Here is a 25566-nt window from a genome sequence, read left to right as displayed (position 1 = left end):
TTCATCGCTGATCTCCTACGATCCTACATTAATTGCGGTTCACTTCTGCAGCAGTTGAATGTCAATATCAGACGCGCAAATTTACTTTCTTATTATTTTTTCAACATCCCGGCTTCTCGCACAAACTACGGCGGTAATGAGCCGTTAACTAGCATGTGCAAGATTTTCAACAAATGTTATAACTGCTTTGATTTTAATATCTCCCGTGTTAGAATCTCTATTATAGTGTACTTTTAACTTCCCTTTCTGTTTTCTGTATTTAAATTAAGTTAATTATGTTATCATTAATATCTTTTTATATGTTTAGGACTTAGTTCAAGAAAATGTAACTGTAGGATTCCATTTTATCTGTAGGTACTGAAATGATGAGGTTTTGCGCTCACAAGTGTGGGCTGTTCCTTCCAAATAAATAAATAAATTAGTTCCCCGAACAAATTGCACTACACTTTCTTTTAGCGGTGGAAACTATCTGTTCCAGATCAGCTCAAGCTGAAATATTTATTTCTTATTTAGTGTGTGCACGTTTTAATTAATTAAGGTAGATCAGCTTACAATTTAGTGTAAGCTTCGTAGTTTTAGATTGGATCCAATTTGATTTCTACTAGTAGGGTATAGTTTAAGATTTAACAGCTAATTAAGTTCGAACGCTACGAGAATCCATACAATCACCATGATTCAATAATTGCCTTTTTGGATCAATTTATGGTAAAGTTCAGCATAAAAAGAGAATAATCACTTTATAGCTTACGTTTAGAGATAAGGTAGTTCTGTATGTAAATAATAACTGGGAGGTTTTAACAAGTTTTAGAGGTATTTTTCAATTAAATTAACGCATTTGTATATAATACACCAGTCCACCAGTGAATCCACTTTCAGCCACGCGCTTTTCCTTTTTCTCCTTTTACCTGTCATTCATCACTCCTGTCATCGGCAGTCGCTGTCAAGGTCTACCGGTGCTATCGGTTAGATGACCAGCGTTGCCAGATAGCGTATCAACAGTATTATTTTGGTATTGCATTTGCAAAATTTGGTATTGGAATGGTATTGTGAAAACATTTTTATGTATATTTTTTTGGTATTTTCCTACTTATGTCAGGCTAATCCATACCGATTTAAGGTATCGAGATATTCTATTCTGCTCGAGATACGCTTATATAAGATACAACCTATCCATTTTCAAAATATTCTCGTCTTTTAGAAACATGAGCATGAGCATGAACATTGATTCAGCAATCCATCAATCCATTCTCAGTGCACAAACTCCGGTGATTCAGTACTTGTGGCCATGTCGTTACGGTAATCTGGAAGGGAGATAATTGTTAATTCGACACCCTTTGTTACTAGAGACCGAGTATACCTCTATATCTTAATGGTTGTCAAGAACGTTTTTGTTAGTGGAAAGGTTGAATTAGACCTAGATTCAGTATGTTGTTTGGAATGAGGGTGACGTGCTTGGCATAGATGACCCACAGCGGCTCACGACGAGCAACTGAATCCGATCAGTAGCAGTGCGGTTTCTTCCTGCTTCTTCGGTGAATCGAGGGCTCTTGATGGCAGCCTTGATGGCTAGCTGCTTTCGGGAAGCCTTTCGTTGTGTATTGGATTAAATAAACACCGTCCGGTGAGACCGGATGGAATTCGATTTTGAAATCTGTGTTAGGGAAAGCTATTTTCTCAGGCAATCGGTGATAATTTTAATTAGTATAGCAACAATTTCACATTCCTGCAATTTTCAATAGTGACCTTTTTAAATTTATAAAGTTTTGATTTTAACAAATTCGTTGAAAAATTTATTATCGATTGGCGTATTAAGAATTTAAATCCATCATATCTGGATCAAAATCATACCATTTTCATGCCACGACCGGCTTTGGTTTTTGAAATTGCACCCCAATGTTGCCTTAATAATACATCGTATGTTACATTTTAACTTATGGGACCTGACATCCGATTGATGGCCTTGACAAATGTCCAGAAAATACACTTTGACACATTTATGGTGGTACTGAAAAGGATCGTTTTGTCGTGACGGTTGAGTAAAGCGGAGCTATTAGGGTACATAGGCACAGATGAGGCTGGCAAGCTATATGTTATTAGGATCGAGCCTAACGCATAGATGGCGCACAGCGACTCACAAAGAGCTACTGAATCCGATCAGTAGCGCTGCGGCTTCTTCCTCCTTTGTCGGTGAATGGACGCTCATGTGGGCTGCAACTCGCTGCTTGCGGGCAGATTTTAGTTGTGTACTGAAGAAAAAATGATATAATGTTCAATACCACGCGCTGAAAGGGGTACTTTTGGCAGGCAATCGGTAATAATTTTGATCACCATTGCAACAGTTGAACATTTGTGTAATTTTCAATAGTGACTTATTGGAAATTGATAAAGTGTTTATTTCAGCAGATTCGTAAAAAAATTTCCAATCGATTTGGCTTGTTTAGAGTTAAAATACATTCGCTATTGACAGTGTTATAAGTGGTCAAAACCTGTCCACTTTTTGTAACGCGGTTGACCTTGGATTTTTGAAATTACACCCCCAATATGTTGTCGAAAAACGTAATCCTGATTAGAACATATAAATCAGAATTTTTTGCATGTGGTTGATGCATATAGGCAGGCTTTCGTTACTCATTGATTACATTCATATGCTTGCGCCTGATTTCAACTTAGTATTCTTGAAGCATTTGCACAGTTATTCATTGGGAGCTTTCTATGCCAACCAATGCATGAATTTGTATTTTCTGTGGCAGACACAATGATACACTATACTCAAAGAAGTCGAGAATTTTCCAACCCGAAAGATATTCTAAGCCGAACAAGCCGTCGCCTCCGATTTGAAAATACCTTGCTTTTACTAACTTTTACTGAGGTACTGAAATGGTTCTCGGAATAATATTATTAATAAAAACTAATTCTTAATTTTTGATTGAATAAAGGAAAGTTTTTTTTCACGACACTTGGGCAGTATAATTATCATAAAAATCTAAGCTCTCAATCATTGCATTTTAGCCGAATCACCTGCTCCCGTCCGGCAGTATGTTATGATAAGCCAGCCGAAAAAAAAACAAAAGAGGACATTTTGCGAGAGTGCAATTCCATGTGAGCCGTCGGAAGAAAAATGGGATTCAACAAATGGAAAACAATGCATTTCGGGGCAAAATATTGCAAAAGACAAGAGTAGAGAAACCCCAACACAGCTCACCATTGTTTATTGCTGTTGGTGCACCATTCTATATGAGAATGCCGCTGTATGTCTACTGTATGATTGGAATGAGTATACCTGGGTTGATCCAACAGCTCCCAATAAGGGTGGTTTGCTCGCGTGCGGTTGTTCATTTTCATATACCCACATGTCCGTTCTGAGCTCGACCTGGTACATCATTCGGTTGCGGTGCGCTGCACTCCCCAAAGTAATGCAGCACAGAATGACTATAAACGTGCTCAACAACGGTCACAGTAGTATAAAAGCAGGAAAATACTGCAAGCTCCGTACATTTAGAGAAATGCAAAAACCATACAACTCAGCGGGTCATTATTTAGAATAATCTCGTAATGGCATCCAGGGAAGAGAAAAAAAATTAAACGGAGCGAAAAAAAAGCATTCCAGTAACCACTATACACTGACCGAGTCCCAACAGCCAACCACATCAGATCTGCAGTGCAATTCATCGTCACTATTCACCGATTGTCAACTGATGTATCATGATGATTTTAGATTCGTTAAATTATAACACGATCTATAATGCTGGTAAGAATAATAGCAGTACATGTTGGTTTATATGGTGGTGAACTTTAATATGCTGGTCAACTTTAATTTGCTGCAACTTAATGTTAAAGTGAAAACTTGGAACGATACACAAAATTTCGAGTAAATTTTGATTTATTTTAAGAATCTCTACTTCTTGGTCACACCATGATTCTCACTTGGTAAAATTGATCAGTGGAATAAAATTTAATATTTAGTTACATTTAAGGCACCACGTTTAACTTATTGGGCAAATGTTAACCTCGGTAAAATTAAATCCTATACAATAGAAGTAATGTCGATGCCTAGCTCTCAGAAATACTTCTCAGGAATGAAAATGTATCTTTTGAAAGAAAGCTCGACGGTAACACATCATAGCCAATAGATCTCAATGCCGATGCAGGTGATCTCGATGCATGATGGACTAGCCTTTACCTACAGCATGAGACCATCAGATTGCAGAGTGCAATAATGTGTTTTATCCCTTATCACGAGCTATATAGGATGTGACTCATATTGAATTAACCATCTATATTTATATTCATTCGAAAAATTATCTGGAAAGCAAGGTGCATTTTACCGTCGTAACACGTCTATTACATGTTCGTAATCGTGACTGAAAAGAATAAAAATCTCGTAGGGTGGGTGAACCAGTAGTGAAGGAACTACGGCAATTTATTTATTAACTCTTCAGCCACCAAACCATTTTATAAACATCCAAGTCGACATTTTTTGGATTTCACTCACTGTTTTTGCAAAATTTTCGGAAATTTTAAACAGATTTCCGAATTGTTAGTCTTATTCGAAAAGGTAGGAATGGTTAATCTCCGGAATACTAAGCATACACCCCACTTTACTTCTCTTTTTCAAACGGAATTGATTTTTTTTTTTTTTTTTTTATTATAGTCACTTTAACGCTCTTGGGTCATTCGTGACTTGTCCGGGGGTGAGATTTGAACTCGTGACTTTGGCGTGAGAGGTATGGATGCTAACCACTACGCCGGGGTCGCCCCCTGAACGGAATTAAAAAAAAAAATGTTTTTATGCAAGATGACCATTAAATTTGATAGAGAGCCGCAAATTGTTGAGATAAATATTGTTAAAAATCTAACACTGCTTCTTGATTCCAATTCCATCATACGAGTTTCAATTGCGTTCAAAAACATTTAAACTTCATTAGATTCACTTTGGTACACAGAGACGAACCAGCCAATGGCTGAAAGTCTCTTTAATAATGTGACCTAACATCACTTCGGTATATGTATGAAGGCAGAAAAAAATTATTACAGTGCGCATTTTTCGGTTTTTGAGAAGAATGGATGTAAATGTTCATATTATGCGTTCTTAAAGACTTTATTTTGCAGTTATTATACTAAACTATCCTACCATACGTATGATGGATTCATTCATGTTGTTATCAATTATATATTTGTTGTTTCTGTTCGGAAATGTGCGCTTAATCTGAAGTAGTTCTCTACTATATTTTACGGTCTAACTAATCATGTCAGGTGGTTTCGCGGTCACATTGTAAATTCCAGATTGATTTCTATAGAATTGGTAGACAAGCTGTTTAGCCGTAAAAATAATTGATGATAAATTTATCTTATTCTTCCCTGAAAGACTATAACCTATGGATGTTCATATTAATATTATGTATTTAGCAAAACAAAACAAAAACATTGCAACACGAGAAGTTTTCACGGTCAGTTTTAGGACACAAAAGTAGACTGCACATAATTTCATAGAAAGGCTTCCTCAAAAACCTTCTTGCGTAATACAAAATTTAAAAAACTTCTTCCAGGTTAAATCAAAATAAGAAAATTAAAAGGTTGTGGATTTTTACTTCTACAGAAGTTCATAATTGAACATTTTGTAACTATATTAAAAAAATAAACCCATTACGTATAATGAATATAAATGGAGTGAATTTTCTGCAATGAACTTAATACAAAAATCCAGTCCATAATCGTTACGATTTAAAAAATGACAAATGTCATCGGAGGATCCTGTCCAGAAAATTTTTTTATCGATATTTATCATACAACCATGGCACATAGGGTATACGTCCCTAACCTCGGTCTAATATGCAGCCATCGATTACGTTTTTAATCATAACTCATCAATGAATTTACCTGCAAACGATATTCTACTGCTAAATGGTATGCTTAGATATGCTTATCATGTCGTTTGCTATCAGAAACCACGAAAAGTTGAAAAACTTACTTTTTTTAAGACAATAACTCACGAGGGAAATGTATGTAATATGGGTCTATTGTCCCCAAATTGGGTCTATTTATGGATGCAACTTCGTCCTATCTTGTTTGATCCTCAAAAAAACGCTCTTGGTAACGTTTTCTGATGTATTTTTTTTTATCACTATCACTGTTAACTTAATGCTCTTCATTCCTCAAAACATTTCTTAGAGAAAATTTTACGAAAACTACATTAAATCACTCAATTTAAAAATTAAAAATTAAAAATTTCGCTTATCGTCTTTTGACCGCAGAATATCTAAATCAGAACATTGTGATGTTCATTATACAGGTTTGGCAGAAAAAATCTCCCTTCCTGTTCGTTCCTTATCATCCAAATGCAAAACAACATTGTTGACGTTACTCTTATTGCTATATGCTGTCAAATGAATTTCATGGGCCATAGTTAGGAACATAGAAAAGAAATGTGTCCCTAAAGTTGGGTCCATGTTTTACTTGTGAAAACGTTGTTAAACAATTAAAATAAACATAAAATATTCAAACAGCAACTGTAAGTTTTACGTCTAGTGTGTATTATCAGGTAATTCCAATCAATAAATGCCATAATCAGGCCATTTGATGATCGTCAGTCAACCTTCCCATCTTAACCTTATAAGTCATGGCGGCTAAAAACTCCGAACATTGTGATATTCTCAACCAGTTTTATTACTTACGAGAGCTGAAAATGTATTGAAATGTTGTGATATAAATTGATTTGTGTGTGGTACACATTTATCAACCATCAGTGATCAATATTTTCCTTATTTTTTGTGTAATATTCCTTAATTAATTATTTATTTGCGTGATAGGCCGAATGAAAGGACTAGACCCACATTACATACCGTAACCCTAGTATGGAACTAGGTTTTGAGTTCTCATGTGATTTAAAGTGTCGCATGAGTTTAGGTTCAAGTCAGAAATTGGCCACTTCCCCGGGCTACTCGGAACATAGCCTAGGCACTAGGGTCATGAAACATATATTCACGGAATCAACATAGTAAATTATTAATTCGGAGGTCGTAAACGATCACGCTGAAAGAAACATCGTGATGATTGAAAATAATACAGAATATGAAATATAAGAAGCATATGTTTTATTTAAAAAAGCTCATCGTTCGATATTTTAAAATTAGAGCACTCTAAATGTCAACGAAAAAAGTTAATTTTTTTATATATTACATAAATAGTCCCAATAATCATTTTGCACATGGGAAAACATCTATTCGAACGATTACTAAAAATAAGCCCACCATACTGGGTACCTAGGTTTTGCATTCTCATGTGATTTAAGGTGTCGCATGATATGATTTGATTAAAATTAGAAACTGGCCACTTCTCCACTTATCAATATAAAAAATGATTGGGGGTCAAAAGTGCAATGCCCCCCTCCCCTCCCCCATTATCTTGATTAACATTAAAATAGGTCCAAATTGTATTGATCACTTCTCTTCTTCAACAATCTCTTTTGGTCACTATAGCCGGTTGAACTCCAGACGAACCTATACCCGCACTACCCCCTCTATCCTCGGGGAAACCGCAAATTGACAACTGAGCTCGAAGAGCACTCAGCTCAGTTATAAGTAATGGACAAAGTAAATGATGTGATATGATTCCAATTTTCTCAGAAAAAGATAGTAGATGTAAGTAAGTACAGAGAAGTACGGTTGTTAGCAGTGCCGGTGGTGTAGTGGTAAGAGTGATTTCCTCTCACCCCAGCAGGCCTGGGTTCAATCCCAGTCGGCGCCGCCGGGATGTTTTGAGGCATAACATCTCTGATCACGCCTTCCTTCGGAAAGGAAGTAAAGCCGTTGGTCCCCGATTCATGAGTTGATGTGATGCGTCGATAGGTAGCGTCCAGGTGTGGGAGCTGCCTCCCTGTCGTCGATAGCATTGGTGCTCAGCACGGAAAACAAGATGGACGGCATACAAATCAAGGAAAAAATTATACCGTTGTTTTCGGATGGAGTTTTCGCAGGTATTTTTCCCCTATTCCTAACTGATCATACAGCAGTAAGAATATTGACCGTAAATGGTATCTTTAGCACCAAAAACCAGAAAAAATAAAATCGGCTGAATCTTCCTCGGCAAACAACGGTACCTCTCTGTAGCTTGTAAATATCAGCTCAAAAAATCAGAATATTGATTATGGGTACAGTGGCACAGTGGAGACCAGTTGGCAATCTCCTCCTTGGGACTCAAAGATAGGGGGTTTCTGGGACATTGCGCTAATTTGATATTTAACTTTGCTTGTAGTATATTTGCAAGTTTTGGTAATTGCATTGAACTGTTTGCCCTAAACCACATTATCTAACCTAACAAACAAATTAGCAGCTTATACAGTTACAGAATTTTGTGGACTATTTCATGACCTCATTAATCCAGTTCATAATTTTTATTAAATTTTCGTCCTGCAGCCATCGCTAGATCAAACAACCGAATGAACAACATGGTGAGTGACATAAAATAAAGACCAACAACTAACCTAGCCATACATAAACTTCGAGTATGCTTTCCATCATGCAGTAATCCACCTCAAATTTAGCATCAGTTAGAACTAACAGCATGATGTCCACCGTCGAACATGGAACAGATTTTTCTTTCGCCATGTTCCATCTGAGCTATGTAATAGTGCTTTAATAACTACCATAAAATAGTACCAAACTACAGCTTGGAACGGAACATGCTGGACGTGTAGTACATTATCCAAGCGTCGTTGTTAGGAATATGCATGGATATCGTTGCTGCAACCGTCCCATGTAATTGGGAAGTAAATTTAGAGAGTAAGCTGTGGCCATAAATTTCTCATTTCCAATCAAGCTTTCCGCTCATTTCTAAATTACGAGTTATGTTCGCCCATGACTGCTCAATGTGCAGCCTTGGAAGACTTTTCTCATCGACTCTTCTTGTCGATTAAAAATTCAAAAATAAACCAGCATCTGTTTATTCTTTGCTCGCTGTATAACCGTTTCATGACAGCAAGTTGTCGTACAAAAAAACAACAATCCAGTTATTATTAGCAAGCTGCTACATTATTTACTATTTTACTGAAGAACAGAGGGCTCCATAAATTTTGAGAAAAATTGATTTATAGGTTGAGGGTTAAACGCAATCAACGGGATCCTTGCATCGAATTATTTGTTAGAACACGTTAGACTCGCAACGTGAACTCGTTGACGAAAACGACGTGGAAATTTCCGAGGTGAAGTTCTCTTACAGATTTAATCAATAACCAGCAGCTGTATCTGGAAAACCGGTCAACGGCCCAAAAGCGGATCGTCTAAGGATTTCTGTTGGTATGTGTTTTACACTACCTTTAAACAGCCGAAGAGCAAATTTAAAGACCAGTCTGCTGGGTAGAACAAGATTGATTTATTGATCTAAAAAGTATGACTACTACTTTTTACGTTGCATCCGTAACGCAACAATACAAATATGACGAGCAGCTTGGACTTAATTACTATAGCCTAACATTATATAAATATGGAATATATAAATGCATTTCTCATAATCTGATAACGACAGGGAGGGAGGCGTTGAAAACAATGTAAGGTACACCAGGGCATTTGGGAATTTCATATATCAGGACATTTCAGCAGCATTTGCATAGACCACAAGGATTAATAAATGGATAAAACATATATTAATTTTATGTATATGTAATGTAGAGATCTTTATCCATAAACTACATCACGTAAGGCTTTTTTAGTGCTACGACCATTTATTTGATCTATTGATAAGGCTTGAATTAAATGCCAACAGAGAATTACTATGCTCTTAAATTTTGAAAATAATTATTAATGTAGATTACACATTTACATAATGCTGAACTATCAAATTTTTAGATGCCACTTGCCCCGGTATACCTTAATGATTCTATAGCCACTACCGATATGTGTCATGCACGGTGCGCTCTTACAGCATACGATTAAAAGTAAGAATTCTCGCGTAACATTTGAGAAGAGCGTATCATTTTTTGTAAACAAAAATTCCTAGGACGTATACTCACGAACCGAAGTACGCCCACTCAAACCAACAAGATCATCGGGTAGGAGAAATTCACCCCTACCCGATGGTGTTGTTGGTTTGCGTGGGTGTACTTCGGTTCGTGAGTATAGGCCCTAGCAAGTATAATTGTGGATGCACATTATGATAATGCTGTGAATTTAGTGAATTTATTGATGAAAATAGGGAACAACTGGGTACAAGTAGGTTTACTACACATAACATCGATGTTGGTTAATTCAGCACCATACCATCCAACAAGATTAGACGAAATGAGTAGCACGAGTAACATTTTATACCGCGATGGTCCTGTATCCAAGCGCATAAGTACTCAGATTTCAGAATATAAAATCGATTGAATTCATAATTGCATCACAGTACACACTAACCCAGCTTTTAGCAGCCCAGTTTTTTTTTTATTGTGGAACTGTTCGTCCAAATTTTAAAAATCTGTGAAAAATTCCAACATTAGAAAATGTTTCCCTACATTGTATTGTTGTTATGTTAACCCCATTGAATAGAAAAAAAAAATTAAAAAAAAAACGATTTCAACGGTCATTTGAAACTTTACCGACTTTTTCAGCTATCTAAAACCCAGTAAAAATTACTGACTACTGTAAAATAATTTTCCTCCATACGAACACAGACGCTCGCTTATTGGACTTGAAACTTTGTCAGGCCATCGTAGTTCCCTGAAGAGGCTATTAATTGCTGACATGCTTAATAATCATATCGACTTCAGAACATCAATATCTTCGCTTCAATCCGTCCTCTCCGCAATTCTTGCGTCCGCTGGACTCCCTGATTCCGCACCATTTACGGTTATAACAATCCAATGCTGCAGATTATTTAATGACGTGCATAAGGTTTTTGTCGCAACACATGTATGGCATTTTTTCTAAAAGATGATGAATCATATGTGTATATATATGCATGACCACTCATTAAGTTTGCCACGCTCACTAATCCATTCAAAAGAGTACTGTCACACCTAAACTGCCCCTTATCACATGTCAGACCCATCTATGCATGATTTTCTATCCATATGGGACAGTGATGCGATTATAAGCAGTGTAGGTAAGGTACATAGAAGTATAGTGCTATTGTACCAGTCGTTTTAATATGTTGTCTCCGATTTAAGAAAATTTGTTCCTAATGCATATCAGTTAACATTCATATTTGAACTTAGGTGCTCCTGTTACTACAGGAACTTATCAACCTTACTTGTTATGGTATATCTAAGTGTGTTTGTTTTCTTAAGTTGTGAGCCAGAACGAAATATTTTTAGCTATGCAAAAGTTAGACGTTTCGAAAGGGCCTGGCACTATGTTGTTTTTAAGAGAATGTGCTATTTCACTGCTGACTCACTCCATGAAAGTTCTTTTCCCGTAGCGTGGAAGTTAGCTTCGATCACCCTGATCTTCAAAGCTGGTAACAATGATGCTGTTAAAAATTACAGAGGTGTTTCGATTTTATGCTGTCTAGCTAAAGTGTTCGAACAAAGCTCTGTATGTCGCCTCCCGACCGCTGATATTGGACTTTCAACATGGATTTGTTAAGAAGCGATCTACGACGACGAACCTGAGGTCCTACATAAGCTTTCTATCTTCAGAAATCGACAATCGGCACCAAGTTGATGCCATATACTTCAATTTCTCAAAGACGGTTGACAAGGTTCTTCGTGACCTCGCAATTGACAAATTCAAGCATCTTGGCTTTCCTAATTGGATCAAGGAATGGCTGCGCTCTTACCTATCTTGTCGGAGTGGATTCGTCAAATTGAACGGTACTCGCTCGCGCGATTTTTCCATCACGTCAGTGTCCCACAAGGAAGCATTCTGGGACCACTGATTTATTATATTGTTCATGAATGATTTATGCTTTCGACTGAAATCGAGCCTACAAAGTGATATCATCGCATCTCGACTGCTGTGCTCTCCAGGCCGATGTTGACAAGCTTCTGCTATGGTGCTGTGAGAAGGGAATGTAACTTAACATCAAAAAGTGTAAAGTCATTTCGTTTTCTCGCCGACAATCCTGAACAGAGTTTGAATACTCCATTAGCTCAGAGGCTATAGAACGCGTACAAGCAATACGTGACCTAGGGGTCACTGTGGACAGTAAACTCCGGATCAACGAGCATGTCAGTATAACTACCGCTAAAGCCTTTGCGGCCCTGGGATTTATTCGTCGCAATACAAGTGGTTTCACCGATATAGATGCTCTCAAGGCACTGTACTGTTCAATTGGTCGCAGCATCATGGAATATGCTGTTAGTGTATGGTCACCATATCATGCACAGCAGATCATCAGAATGAAAAGGGTTCAACGTAGCTTTATACGGTATGCTCTTCGACAACTTCCGTGGAATGATCCAATAAATCTTTCTGACTATACAAGCCGTTGCAAACTTATAGACATGGAAACTCTAGCTCAAGACGCACTAAGCTTCAGAGGTTATTAGTATCCGATCTTGTAAAGGGTAACCTGGATTGCCCTTCACTGCTGCAGAATATTAACATTTATGCACCTTCTCGACAGCTTCGTGAACGAGACTTATTTTTAGTCAGGCGGCATAGAACCACGTACGGGTATAACAACCCTATTGATAATTGTGTTAGGGCGTTTAACAATGTTAGCGCTGTCTTTGATTATAATTTGTCCAAGTTTGTATTCAAAAGTAGAATTAGGAACTTAGGGTAGGGAAAAAGGCCTAAAAAGACAAAATTGTAAAGACGTTATTTCGTAAATACAAATCCCACCACAACATTTTAATTGGTGAATTAACCCATCACAAAATGTATTAGTAACTACAAAAATAGCCTTGATTAGTACCTAAATCACTGCAAAAAAATAATGAAAATCATTCTTGTCAATGCATTGCACACTCTTCATCCGGTCCGGTAACTTTTTTATAACGTGACACAGATTTCACAATCCATTTCAATTTTCACAGTCCATTAGTGCTTTTTTGCTTTTAAATGACCAATCAGCAGATTATCACTGCACACTACATTTTTCCAGTGCCGTTAGCTCTTCTGGATATTCAAATATATCGAGAGGCATATGCTATTTGATAGTTTGTGAATGACAACGTTTTCCCCACTACCCCAACCCACCAGTAAACGTAACTGTGTATGATTTTCATGTTTTTTTTTTATTCTTTAGAATTGCATTGCCAGTGATGGAAAAATCATTCCCTTGAATCTTTCATGTTGTGCTAGAAAACGTGCTGAAAAAACTCCCGAGTGAAATTTGATTAAACATAGTTTTGTTACTGAAATTTGTTTATAACATTCTTTATCATTAGGCAGGAAGCTGTCAAAAGTGATAGTGGGAAAAAATTTAAAAAAAAACTATTTTGCACACATTTATCACTCGTGAACCCAATTGGCGATTTTGATGCTTTGATGAGATGCGTCATGAGTGGCGCCGGTGGTGTAGTGGTAAGCAGGCCCTCACCCCAGCAGGCCTAGGTTCAATCTCAGTCAGCGCCGCCGAGATGTTCTGAGGCATAACATATCTAATAAAGCCGTTGGTCACCGTAACATTTTTCTCACGTATAGCATTAACAATAAAATTTCTGACCAAAGCACACAACTTATATCTGATATAATTAGCTAAGACATGAATCTGCATGCAAAAGTTATGAATTGGTTCGTATCTGATCTATTCTGGACAAATTATTTTTATCTACATAAAAAAAAATCCTATGGTGTTGACAGTTCGGATCACTGCACATTTAAATCGGCCGTTTACGATTTTCGATCATAAATCAAAATTAAGTGTTGTGTCGGTTTGTCGGTGACTTGTCTACGAACAAGTTTATTTCTAATGTTATCTATACCAAAACACGTCACTCATTCAAAAAAAATTAAAGGGTTGTGTCCTAGACACGACCGCAGTATGACGTAGAACCACGCAAAATTGATGTTTGGTACACATTTTTGACATTTGACTTTTTTTGACTTTAAATGATCTTTATTTCTTGTATTGTGTGGTTTACATGTATTACTTATCAAGTGACACAGATGCGTCTTTTCAACTTTAGTTCTTTTGACATTTCAATTATTATTAATTACAGTTCCTAGTCCTATCAGGCCTGTTTTAAGAATGACCACCTTGGTGGGATTGGATTGTTTTAAATTTGAAAAAGGAGACTACTTATAACTACTATTTACAACTACAACTAAGCTACAACTACTATATACACCTACTCTACTATATACAAATTGCTTATCAAAGCATGTTCTGATAAAATTCATTTTTGTGTAAATTTAGTGCTAATTTCGTTAATTTTGGAATCTATTTTGGTAATGCCTACCTCTTCGTGTAAATTTGTTATTCTAGTGTCGAAAGAATGATCAAGAACCATTCTCAGCACTCTATTCTGAGCTACCTGAATTTTGTTCCTGTGAGTCTGTGCACATGATTCCCACACCGGAGCTGCGTAGAGGATCGCAGGTGCTATGATTTGTATGTAGACAGCCAGTTTGTTCACTCTTGAGAGGCGGGATCTGTGGCAAATCAGCGGATACAGACACCTAACCAAGACAGAACACTTGACTACTGTTTTCTCTACATGCGAATGGAAGAGGAGCTTTTCATCGAACAACATCCCGAGATAGGTTACTTCGGCAGATCACTCAACCCTTGTGCCATCCATGATTATAGTACAAGATGGAGCCGGTTTCAGTTTGGGCGATTGGCGATGGAGGAACATGATCGCTTCTGTTTTGGAGGCATTGATTTTGATTTTCCACGTGGTGGCATAATCAGCACAGGCGTTAAGGCATCGTTGAAGTTTGTTCGTTATTTCGTGAGGCATCCTTCCTTTGACGGCTATTGCGGTATCATCTGCGAACAGGAAAAACACGCAACCGTCACCGAGGGGAGGAATGTCGGAAGTGTAAAGGCTGTAAAGCAAGGGGCCCAGCAGACTGCCTTGCGGGACTCCTGCTGGGATGGAAAACGTGTCGGAAAGACAACCATTCAACGATACCTTAAACGACCTTTGCTGGAGGTAGTTACGGGTGATTTGAGCCAGATGTAATGGAAAGTTGAAGTTACAAAGCTTGTATACAAGCCCATTGTGCCAGACATTATCAAACGCTTTCTCAACGTCTAACAAGGCCATGGCTGTGGACATGAATACAGCTTTGTTACTTCGGATGTTATTCATCACCCGTACTAGCTGGTGATTGGTGGTGTTGTGCCCTGAACCTTCTCACCTTCGATATGTAGTGGATAAAATTCGATCAGAGCTCCAACACTGAGAAACGCAGCGGCAGGAACGGTAGCACCATCATCCAACCAGCCTCGAACTTTATTGCCAGGGATCTTCATGCAGCGAGTGTATCAGGAGGATAATAATCCGCTTTTGCATCACAATAAAACTCTTCGTTTGATGGAAACACTTAGTCAAAACACTACATTTATTTGCCTTATCAAATTAAACTACACGATTATACAAAAAGAACACGAATCTTCTGCGGTTACCGCAAACGTATGAAGATGACCGGTGGTCTGTCCGATGACCTGTTCGTAACTAAAAACTTTCCCTTTCTATCCAGAGCAGCGCAATAGATCCAAGCCAGGTCGACACACTGATCGGTCGTTATCATCCTCTCTTTATACTCTCATTAGATCACTTTAGCTGCTATGTGGTACCTGGTACCTACTGACCTAAGCTACCAGAGAAGAGATGAATTTTTATATACCTAAACCTCGATTCCTTATCCCCATCATTGGTATATATTGTACAGTCTAGATTGTAGACAATAGCCCAAACGTAAACAAATCCGCCCGGCGGTTGCACGGACAGGCTATTGTACTACTCAACTGCAATAGATGGATGCCAGGGTTGTAGTTGACAAGGGATCTGGATTCCGAACAGGTGGAATGCCCCTTTCTGAATCCAAATTGTTCCGGAAGGAGAATGTTATTTTCCTTTACAAACTTGAGCAAACGATTGAGAATGAGTTTCTCGAACAATTTGCTCAGTGTTGAAAGGAGGCTGATTGGTCTGTAGCTTGAAGGCAATGTTGGATCCTTACCGGGCTTGCGGATTGGTATGATTTTTGCTACTTTCCAGATGCTTGGAAAGTAGTGCAGTTCCAAGCATCTGTTGAAGATAGTGGTTAGAAGAGACTGCACTTTCCTGCTGAGTCTCTTCAAGATCAAGTTGAATATACCGTCAAACCCGGGAGCTTTCAGGTTCTTGGTGCATTTCAGCGCTGAGCAAATCTATTGAACTGTAATCATATCCGCCGGAGGCACGACACAAGGGGAGGCATCTAGGTTTTGAATGCATTGCGCAACCTGATGATTTGGATAGCAAGCAGGTTCAAGCAGAACGATTTGCAACCGCACCTGACAGGATTTCACGCCGTTTTTTATGAATGGGGCGGAGCAAAAAGTTTTTTTTATGCAGAATATGTAAAAAAGGATGGACTTTGGATGTTAATATAATTGCATATATAGATGTACCTGATATGTTTTACCGTCAGTTGTGTGTAATTCACCAACTTAATATCATCGAATGTTTTTCAAGCAATTTTTTTTTTCAAATTTGTAAGTTTCGGTGTGGGAAGAAATTAAGGGAAAAACTCCTGTTTGTACTAATAATTGTCGTTTGTTTAAAATCTATTTTCTGGAAAAAAGTGATCGTCAAAGTACATGTCTTTTTCGGGTTATTGTTGGGGGGGGGAGGGGTTGTTAAGGAGGGGAAGAGAGGTTGTTGTGAAGGGGGGAGGGGGGTTACATATATTGGTTTTCCTCATTCCTCATTGTATCGCATTCCTCATTGTGGTCACGCCGTGATCCACCTTTAGCCGCTGACTTGGTCCTGCTAGCTGTAGGACCAAGTGCCACGCCGTTCGAAGCGACAATGAGCAAAAGCACGTAGTAGTAGTAAAATTATGTTTATTTCTGTTGATTATGGTAGTACATTCATTTATCATATAAATTGATTAGCCTATCTGGCTCTTCATTTTAGTTTAATTTGATATTCTAATTTTAAATTTGCGCTTTTCAACTAGTTTACAGAATACCTCTTTGGGAATTTGTTTTATTTGAATTGAAAAAAAGTGATAACCTACCTAACTAGAGCAAAAGCACGACAGCAGTGCTGTTTTATATCTTTTCAGGTTCAAGCAGAACGATGTGCAACCGAACCTGATAGGATTTCCCGCCGTTTTTTTTTATGAATGGGCTGGAGCAAAAAGTTTCTTTTGTGCAGAATATGTAAAAAAGGATGGACTTTGGATGTTAATATAATTGCATATATAGAGGTACCAGATATGTTTACAGTCATTTGTTGGTAATCCATCGAGTGTATGTCTCCTGTTAAGCATTTTTTTGAAAATGTTGACTCTCCATGTAAAAAATTAATTGTTTGTACCCTAATTGTGGTTTGCTTAACGCTGACTTGGTTCTGCATGCTGCAAGACCTAGTGCCACGCCGTCCGAAGCGGTAATGAGCAGAGACAGGAGAGCAGCGCTGATTTATATCTTTTCAGGTTCAAGCAGAATGATGCGCAACCAATTGGTATTGACTGGGTTTTGGAAAAAGGCTTATTTCATGAAAACAGTGATATAATTATCATTTGGACATTTTCAAAAGTTTAATTACAGAAAAATTGGAAAAATATTTATTTCAGAAGGTTTGTAATGTAATATCCTATCGATTGGCGTATTTGGATTTTAATTTCATCTATAAATGACAAACTTATAAGCGTTCAAAACCTAACACTCCTTCACCACACATATTTTTTGATTTGCACCCCAGTATAGTCGACAAAGACGTAGTTCTACGTCAATAATAAATAAAAAATATTGATGCTCTTAAATATATCACGTTGTCGCTACTTAACATTGCAAATACGTTAATTTAAACCTTTTTCGAGATCGATAAGCATTAATAATGGATATGATGCGAATTTTCTGCAACAATTTTAATCTTCCATTTTGGATCATGCTGACGTTGCTTTTACCAAAACGAGAGGATGGATGATTCAAAGCGTTTGCACCAAAATCGAACTTTCTTCAGAGGAGATGCTAGGAATTCTTCCACTACATTGTTGTTATTTCCCGGCATTAAAAGCAGCCCGCAGGCACAAATAATACAGCCGATTTTTTCACGCCGGTTTCTACATTTCAGGCTACGGAAATATAGCACCTCGTACCACGTTGGGTAGGATTGTAACACTCGCTTACGCCCTACTGGGGATTCCATTAACTCTAGTTTATTTATCGAGCACGGGTGGAATGCTGGCGAAAGTAGCCCGCGGTGTTTTTTCCAGGTAAGTGAAAACGATTTTTGTTGTTATTTTTATTATGATTATTATTATTATTATTATTTATACCACTACATTCTGTGCCGGCCGCTGTTGACCTGGGAATTAATTAAAAACCATCCCAAGCACACACTGACCGCATGATGTATAATATTCAAAATAAAACTACAAAAATACATGAACAATCAAAAAGCGCATCCTGTGCAGTAGAGTATGATTTTCCGATACATACCCAGAGGGAGCATCAATTCAATAAGCCTAATAAAGATACAACATATTGCTGTTTACACAGCTACTTGGAACTTTTCTGTAATCGTCATTTCATATTGTTGGTTGCGACAAAACTGTTACACTTATCAGTATCTAAAATTGCACCATGACAACGGACCCATTATCGTTAGGGTCGTTGAGCGCACATTTTTTGCATGAGAATATATCAGAGCAGCGTTTCTCAATCTATGGGTCGCAGAAATTCAGACATCCTAAACCAATTGCCACATAGTTTTTATAATTCATCTGGGAATGTTGCATGAAGTTCTAAATATATTACGATGATAATTCAAATTGAGCTATATAAAGCTACTTAACTATTGGTTTTTATTTTTGGAGATTTGATGGCCATTTTGCAATTTCAACCAATTTGTAAATTTTCGGTTTTTGGGCATATTTGGGCCATTTTTTGTTTTATGGGACCATTTTGTCGTTTTACGGTTATTATACGAGATGCCGTTTCCAAGAAAATTTTTAGAGCAACGTCCATTTTGGTGTTTTAAACCCATTCTTGTAATTACAGGCTAGTTTAGCGATTGTGCGGCCATATTTGGGATTTTTACATTTTAAAGATTATTTTGAGGGTTCTCTGAACGATTTTAATCCACAGATGCCTTTATCGCAATTAAAGGCCAATGTTTTCCGTATTTAAGACGGTTTTTTTTTCGAACCATTTCATAGTTTTGAGGTACTTTCTGATTAGTTTTAGTACTACTTTGTCGTTTAGATGAATCTTTCTGTGTGCATATCATTAACACAAATTTAAAGCGTTTTTACCCTTCTTACAAAGAAGGGTATAGATATCACTTGAAAAACCGACTATCGATCCGAGGCCCGGAGGGCCGAGTGTCATATACCATTCGACTCAGCTCGACGAGATCGGAACATGTCTGTGTGTGTGTTTGTGTGTACGTGTGTATGTGTGTATGTGTGTGTATGTAACGAAATGAATGCGCTCACGTTTCTCAGCAACCGCTCAACCGATTTGGACAAACTTGGCGCCAAATGATAGGTCTTGGGGTCCCATTGAACGCTATTGAACGGTTTAGGAATCGGTGAACCGGCTCCGGAGATATGGCCGGAATAAGATCCGGTGAATATGGGCCTTCACGCTGGATTTAACGGAAAACGTATCAAAACCATCATATACCATTCGACTCAGCTCGACGAGATCGGAACATGTCTGTGTGTGTGTGTGTGTGTGTGTGTGTGTGTGTGTGTGTGTGTGTGTGTGTGTGTGTGTGTGTGTGTGTGTGTGTGTGTGTGTGTGTGTGTGTGTGTGTGTGTGTGTGTGTGTGTGTGTGTGTGTGTGTGTGCGTGTGTATGTGTGTATGTGTGTGTGTATGTAACGAAATGAATGCGCTCACGTAGCAACCGCTCAACCGATTTGGACAAACTCGGCGCCAAATGATAGGTCTTGGGGTCCCATTGAACGCCAATTAACGGTTTTGGAATCGGTGAACCGGTTCCGGAGATATGGCCGGAATAAGATCCGGTGAATATGGACCTTCACGCTGGATTTAACGGAAAACGTATCAAAACCATCATATACCATTCGACTCAGCTCGACGAGATCGGAACATGTCTGTGTGTGTGTGTGTGTGTGTACGTGTGTATGTGTGTATATGTGTATGTGTGTATGTGTGTGTGTATGTAACGAAATGAATGCGCTCACGTTTCTCAGCAACCGCTCAACCGATTTGGACAAACTCGGCGCCAAATGATAGGTCTTGGGGTCCCATTGAACGCTATTGAACGGTTTTGGAATCGGTGAACCGGTCCCGGAGATATGGCCGGAATAAGATCCGGTGAATATGGGCCTTCACGCTGGATTTAACGGAAAACGTATCAAAACCATCATGCGACACATCAAATTACTACAGATTTCAAAAATAAGATCAATGCAAGTCGTGTTAAGTGTTCCAGACCACATTGGACACACTTGGACATGTTCCGGGTACCCCGGGGAAGTTGCTTGAATATGAATTGAATTAAAACCCATTAAATCACATTAAAATACGATGCTAAGGTGATTGGTAGCCTCACCAAATAGACTACACCCGGATATATTCCGGGTACTCCCAGGCAGTGCGTAGCGTCACTGGATGACACGGGGGTGGGGGGCTTGGTCACTGATAATGACAATAAAATAAATAAACTTGAATAAGTAAGAAGGGTCTGATCACACCATAGGTGGATAAATTCGGGTTTTTTTTTACTGATTTGACTTAAAATTATTGCCATTAGTTGTAACATTGCCATTGAGGCAGTTATGCAATTTGAAGTTATTGTGTGTGCTTTAAAGTCATTTCAAAGTTTTTAATGTTATTTTGTCCTATATTGGTGGATCGCAAGCTTATGGAGTTTCTGAAAGTGTGATGCAATCATAAAAAAGTTTGCAAACCGCTGCATCAGAGCATTGTTTGTGTATAATTGCGATCCATTCCAGGTGACGTGAAACGCAAATTTTCGACCCGTAAAGTAGACATGAATCACATTTTTATATCAATAGTTATAAATATCGTCACTAAAAATTCTCCTAGAAGTTAAACATTTCGTGACGTGACAACGTGATTTCATTTCATAGTATTTTTTTTTATCCATTAACTCCATTTTAATACTAGGTTTATACTAGGTAAATTAATTATAAAAAACATCGGTGAATGTATTAAGGCTATTCATTTTCTTTCAGTTTCAATCTGATTCTATTTTTACGTTTGAGCAAACACATTTTATCAGCTAAACGAAATTAACGAACCGCAAAATGCCAACACATCAATAATCATCAACACGATTTTCTATGACAGAATATGTTTACCATATTTGAGATTCTTATGACCTCCGGAGCTAAAGCGAAGACAACATATCAAGAAGACTGGCAACTCTCCCATTTTCTCATCATACCACTATGCAGTGATGCAAAATATCCATTGACTTGATGGAAAATTTATCTGGCAGGGCTTAGGGAGGGGGGCCTGTTGCATTTGTTTTTATTTTGTAAAACTATGGTTAAAAAAATACTCGCCAACATTTTTTTTTCTCTGTTGCGACCAGTAATTTGATCTATTGTAGTATATCCCGTGTCCTTAGTTTAGTGCATGTCGTATAACTTCATCACTATTGAGAAATTATGAAGTATTCGGTTTTGATACAGTTGTCATTCTTGCTTTCATCGCAAGGAATCGATTCTAATTTAAAGGTCCCGCTATTTATACCCTTCGGAGTGTTGGAACACCCTCCAAAGGCGCGCCCCTTTGTCAGTCAAAATTGGATTCCTTAGCAACAAAATTAAAGAATGACACCGATAGTGACCATGCATCAGAACCCTAGTCTTAACCACTTCAAACTAGGGAACAACGAATAGAAGATTAGGAATCACATAGATGAAGACTAACTAACTCATTTTTTCCTTGCTTCAAGATCATCCTCGGTCCAGGCAACCTGAGGACTTATCACTATCAACAAGGCATAAAAGTAACAAGGACTAAGATGTGTTCCTTTGATTACTGAAAACTCCTGTTCCCCTAGTTTGAAGTAGTCAAGACTAGGAATAGGTGGTAGATTTTACATTCCGTAACGTACCACGAAAAGGTGATCTACCCACGTTACGGGGTGATGCTATTCATTTAAATTGCGTCAAGGTGACTTTATTTTGGGTTACATTTTTTTCCTGTGACCAATAATATGACATTGAGGCTTGCTACTATTTTAATGGCGAAACAATAAATTTGATTTATTTCATAACAACTATTGAGAGAGCCTTAAAAACTTACTGATTTTGAACAAGCAATGATCGTTTGTTCATGCTTTTTGTAATGAAATCACAAAGTGTCCGGATCTCATAAATTACAGCATCTGAAACTTAAGAAAATTCTCAGTGTTAGGTAATGAATGAATTTCGTAACAAGCCTTTTTATTTTGAATATATCCTCATCAGTTAAATCTCAGACATAGGAACCAAAATTAAATTATAGAAGTTTGAATTTTATGATTTCTAAAATTATGGCTTCGAAACATGCTGAAGTGCACACAGAATAAATTTCATACATTTAAGACTTAGGAAAACGTTCAAGATGAACAATTGTTAACATTCTGGATTTTAAAATAAAAATAATTTTGAGATCCCAAACGCATATGTTTTCAAGATTTTGTAACTCTTTATGAGGATAAAGGATATTTCTGATACAGATTGTAAGTACAAATTCTTGGAATACAAATGTGTATGAAAATCTATGATATTAGCTCAATTGTCATAGTTCTAAGACTAAGATTAAATTGCAAGATCCTTCCTAGACACTCATTTCATAAAAATTGTAGTACATGAATATTAAAAACAAATCAAATAAGAATTTTAATAATTATAATATGTTTGACCTAAAAAAACTCCACAAAATAAATATGCCTGAAAAAATTCGACGAAATGTTATTCAAAATGAATTTTAGGGATTGAAAAAGGGTTTAGGCTTAGACAAGCTTTGAATCTCCTGTTGAAGTTTTTTTATATCTTTATTAAGGAGACTTTCAGAACCTGTTGAAGTTGTAATTCAAGATCTTGGAAAACTTACCTACAATATGAGACTCATAGCATTTTTTGATAGGAATTTTCTTGGAGATAAGAAAGTAAGTAAAAATTAAGATTCAAGAAATTTAAAAAAATCTTGACATCTTACCAAAAGTTATGAAAAATCAGGTTATAATGTAATAATCATCAGGTTTTTTAAGATACCGGATTTTGAACGTCATGATTCTGATATTTGAAGAGAATATAAAGTAATAGCATTTATTCAGAATTTTTTTTTATTCTATGCATCGGACTAACTAACATTCGGCCCCGTAACGTGTGTAGATCAGCTTTTCGTGGTACGTTACGGGATGTAAGATATACCACCGATTTCTAGTCCTGACTACTTCATACTAGGGGAACAGGATTTTTCAGTAATCATAAGAACACATCTTAGTCCTTGTTACTTTTAGTGCCTTGTTGATAGTGATAAGACTCGGCTTTGTCTAACGAGGATGATCTTGATACAAGGAAAACATGAGTTAGTTAGTCTTCACCTATGTGATTCCTAATCTTCTATTCATTGTTCCCTAGTTTGAAGTGACTAAGACTAGGGTTCTGATGCATGGTCATTATCAGTGTCATTTCTTAATTTTGTTGCTAAGGAATCCAATTTTGACTGATAAAGGGGCGCGTCTTTGGAGGGCGTTTCAACACTCCGAAGGGTATAAATAGCGGGACCTTTCAATTAGAGTCGGATCCTTGCGATAAATGCGAGAATGACAACTGTAAAAAAATCGAATACTTCATCATTTCTCAATAGTGATGGAGTAATACGACATGCACTAAACTAAGGCCACGGGATATACTACAAAAGATCAAATTACTGGTCGCAGTGGTGGTAGATCCCGAACAGAGAGAAAAAAAAACTAACATGCGGAGTTATATATAAAATCAAGATAAATTCTAATCGAAAGCAATGAACTCAAAACATGAATAATTGTGTCCCTGTTTGTAACAAGATTGTAGTTGAGTTTATTGCTACAAAAGCATTGCGATATTTTTAATTTTTAATGGAGTTAGTTTTGGTAAAACCCATTCGGTGCCAATTTACTATTCACACGTACTTTATAGAGTAAGAGCATTTTCAGTGTTTAAATTTCAGTAATAAAACAAACACACACACACACACACGCCCGCGACGCCGATGCCAACCCATGGGGTAACGCATACCGAGTCGCGATGGCGAATATCAGAGGTCCATCGATGCCGGTTGATGCCCAGATGGAATTCCCAACGTGGCGTTGAAGGCGGCGATCCAGACGTTCCCGGACATGTTCAGGATGGTGCTGCAGAAATGTCTGGACGAGGATCAGTTCCCTGATAGGTGGAAGGTACAAAAGCTTGTGCTGTTGCCGAAGCCCGGAAAACCGCCGGGGGATCCTGCATCGTATAGGCCAATATGCTTGCTGGATACTGTTGGAAAGCTCTTGGAGAGGATCATTCTGAACAGGCTGACGAAATGCACGGAGAGTGAACACGGATTGTCGAAGAGACAGTTTGGATTCCGGAAAGGGAGATCGACGGTGGATGCAATTCAGACAGTGATTGACAGAGCCGAGAAAGCTTCCAAACAGAAGCTGAGAGGAAATCGATACTGCGCCGTGATTACGATTGATGTGAAGAATGCATTCAATAGCGCCAGCTGGGAGGCCATCGCCAAGGCACTCCATAGAATGCGGGTTCCAGACTACCTCTGCAGGATTCTAAGTAGTTACTTCCAGAACCGGGTCCTGGTCTACGTGACAGACACGGGGCAGAAATCGCTTAGAATCACGGTGGGAGTTCCACAAGGCTCCATTCTAGGTCCCACGCTGTGGAACGGAATGTACAAGGGCATGCTGACGCTCAAGCTACCCAAAGGAATTGAGATCGTTGGCTTTGCGGACGATATCGTCTTGACGGTAACCGGTGAGACGCTGGAAGAAGTGGAAATGCAAGGAGCGAAGCTGCAGATAGCCCACCACAAAACAGAAGTGATGTTGGTCAGTAACTGCAAAGCAGTGCAACGGGCAGAAATCACCGTTGGAGAGCATACCATTGTTTCGAAGCGCGTGCTAAAGTATCTGGGAGTGATGATCGACGACCGGCTAAACTTTAATAGCCACATCGAATATGCTTGCGAGAAGGCGGCGAAGGTCATCAACGCAATAGCCAGAATCATACCGAACAATTCTTGTCCAAGCAGCAGCAAGAGGCGTCTTCTGGCTAAAGTGTCCTTATGGATATTAAGGTACGGAGGTCCAGCCTGGATTGAAGCGCTGAAAACGAAGCAGAACCAAAGGAAATTGAGCAGTACGTTCCGGCTCATGGCCATGCGAGTCGTGAGCGCGTGCAGAACCATTTCGATGGAGGCAGTATGCGTTATCGCCGGTATGATCCCAATCGGCATGACCTTGGCGGAGGACTACGAGTGCTATATGACGAGAGAAACCAGAG

General features: G+C 38.2%; 1 protein-coding gene across 3 annotated transcripts in view; it reads left to right on the top strand.

Moving 5' to 3' along the window:
* LOC135708712 (TWiK family of potassium channels protein 7) overlaps window positions 1-25566 on the top strand; it is a 287460-nt gene that overhangs the window by 255794 nt on the left and 6100 nt on the right. For all 3 annotated transcript variants that reach the window (XM_065230819.1, XM_065230828.1, XM_065230835.1), the window contains one exon: window positions 18161-18302. In XM_065230819.1, the coding sequence (XP_065086891.1) occupies window positions 18161-18302 (142 nt within the window). The remainder of the gene's footprint in view (window positions 1-18160; window positions 18303-25566) is intronic.

Source organism: Ochlerotatus camptorhynchus, unplaced genomic scaffold (genome assembly GCF_037179485.1).
Source record: "Ochlerotatus camptorhynchus isolate MF236.1 unplaced genomic scaffold, CSIRO-AGI_Acam_v1.1 ptg000032l, whole genome shotgun sequence".
NCBI lineage: Eukaryota > Metazoa > Arthropoda > Insecta > Diptera > Culicidae > Ochlerotatus > Ochlerotatus camptorhynchus.
Note: the sequence above shows the minus strand (reverse complement) of the source record. Positions and strands in the feature narration are given on the sequence as shown.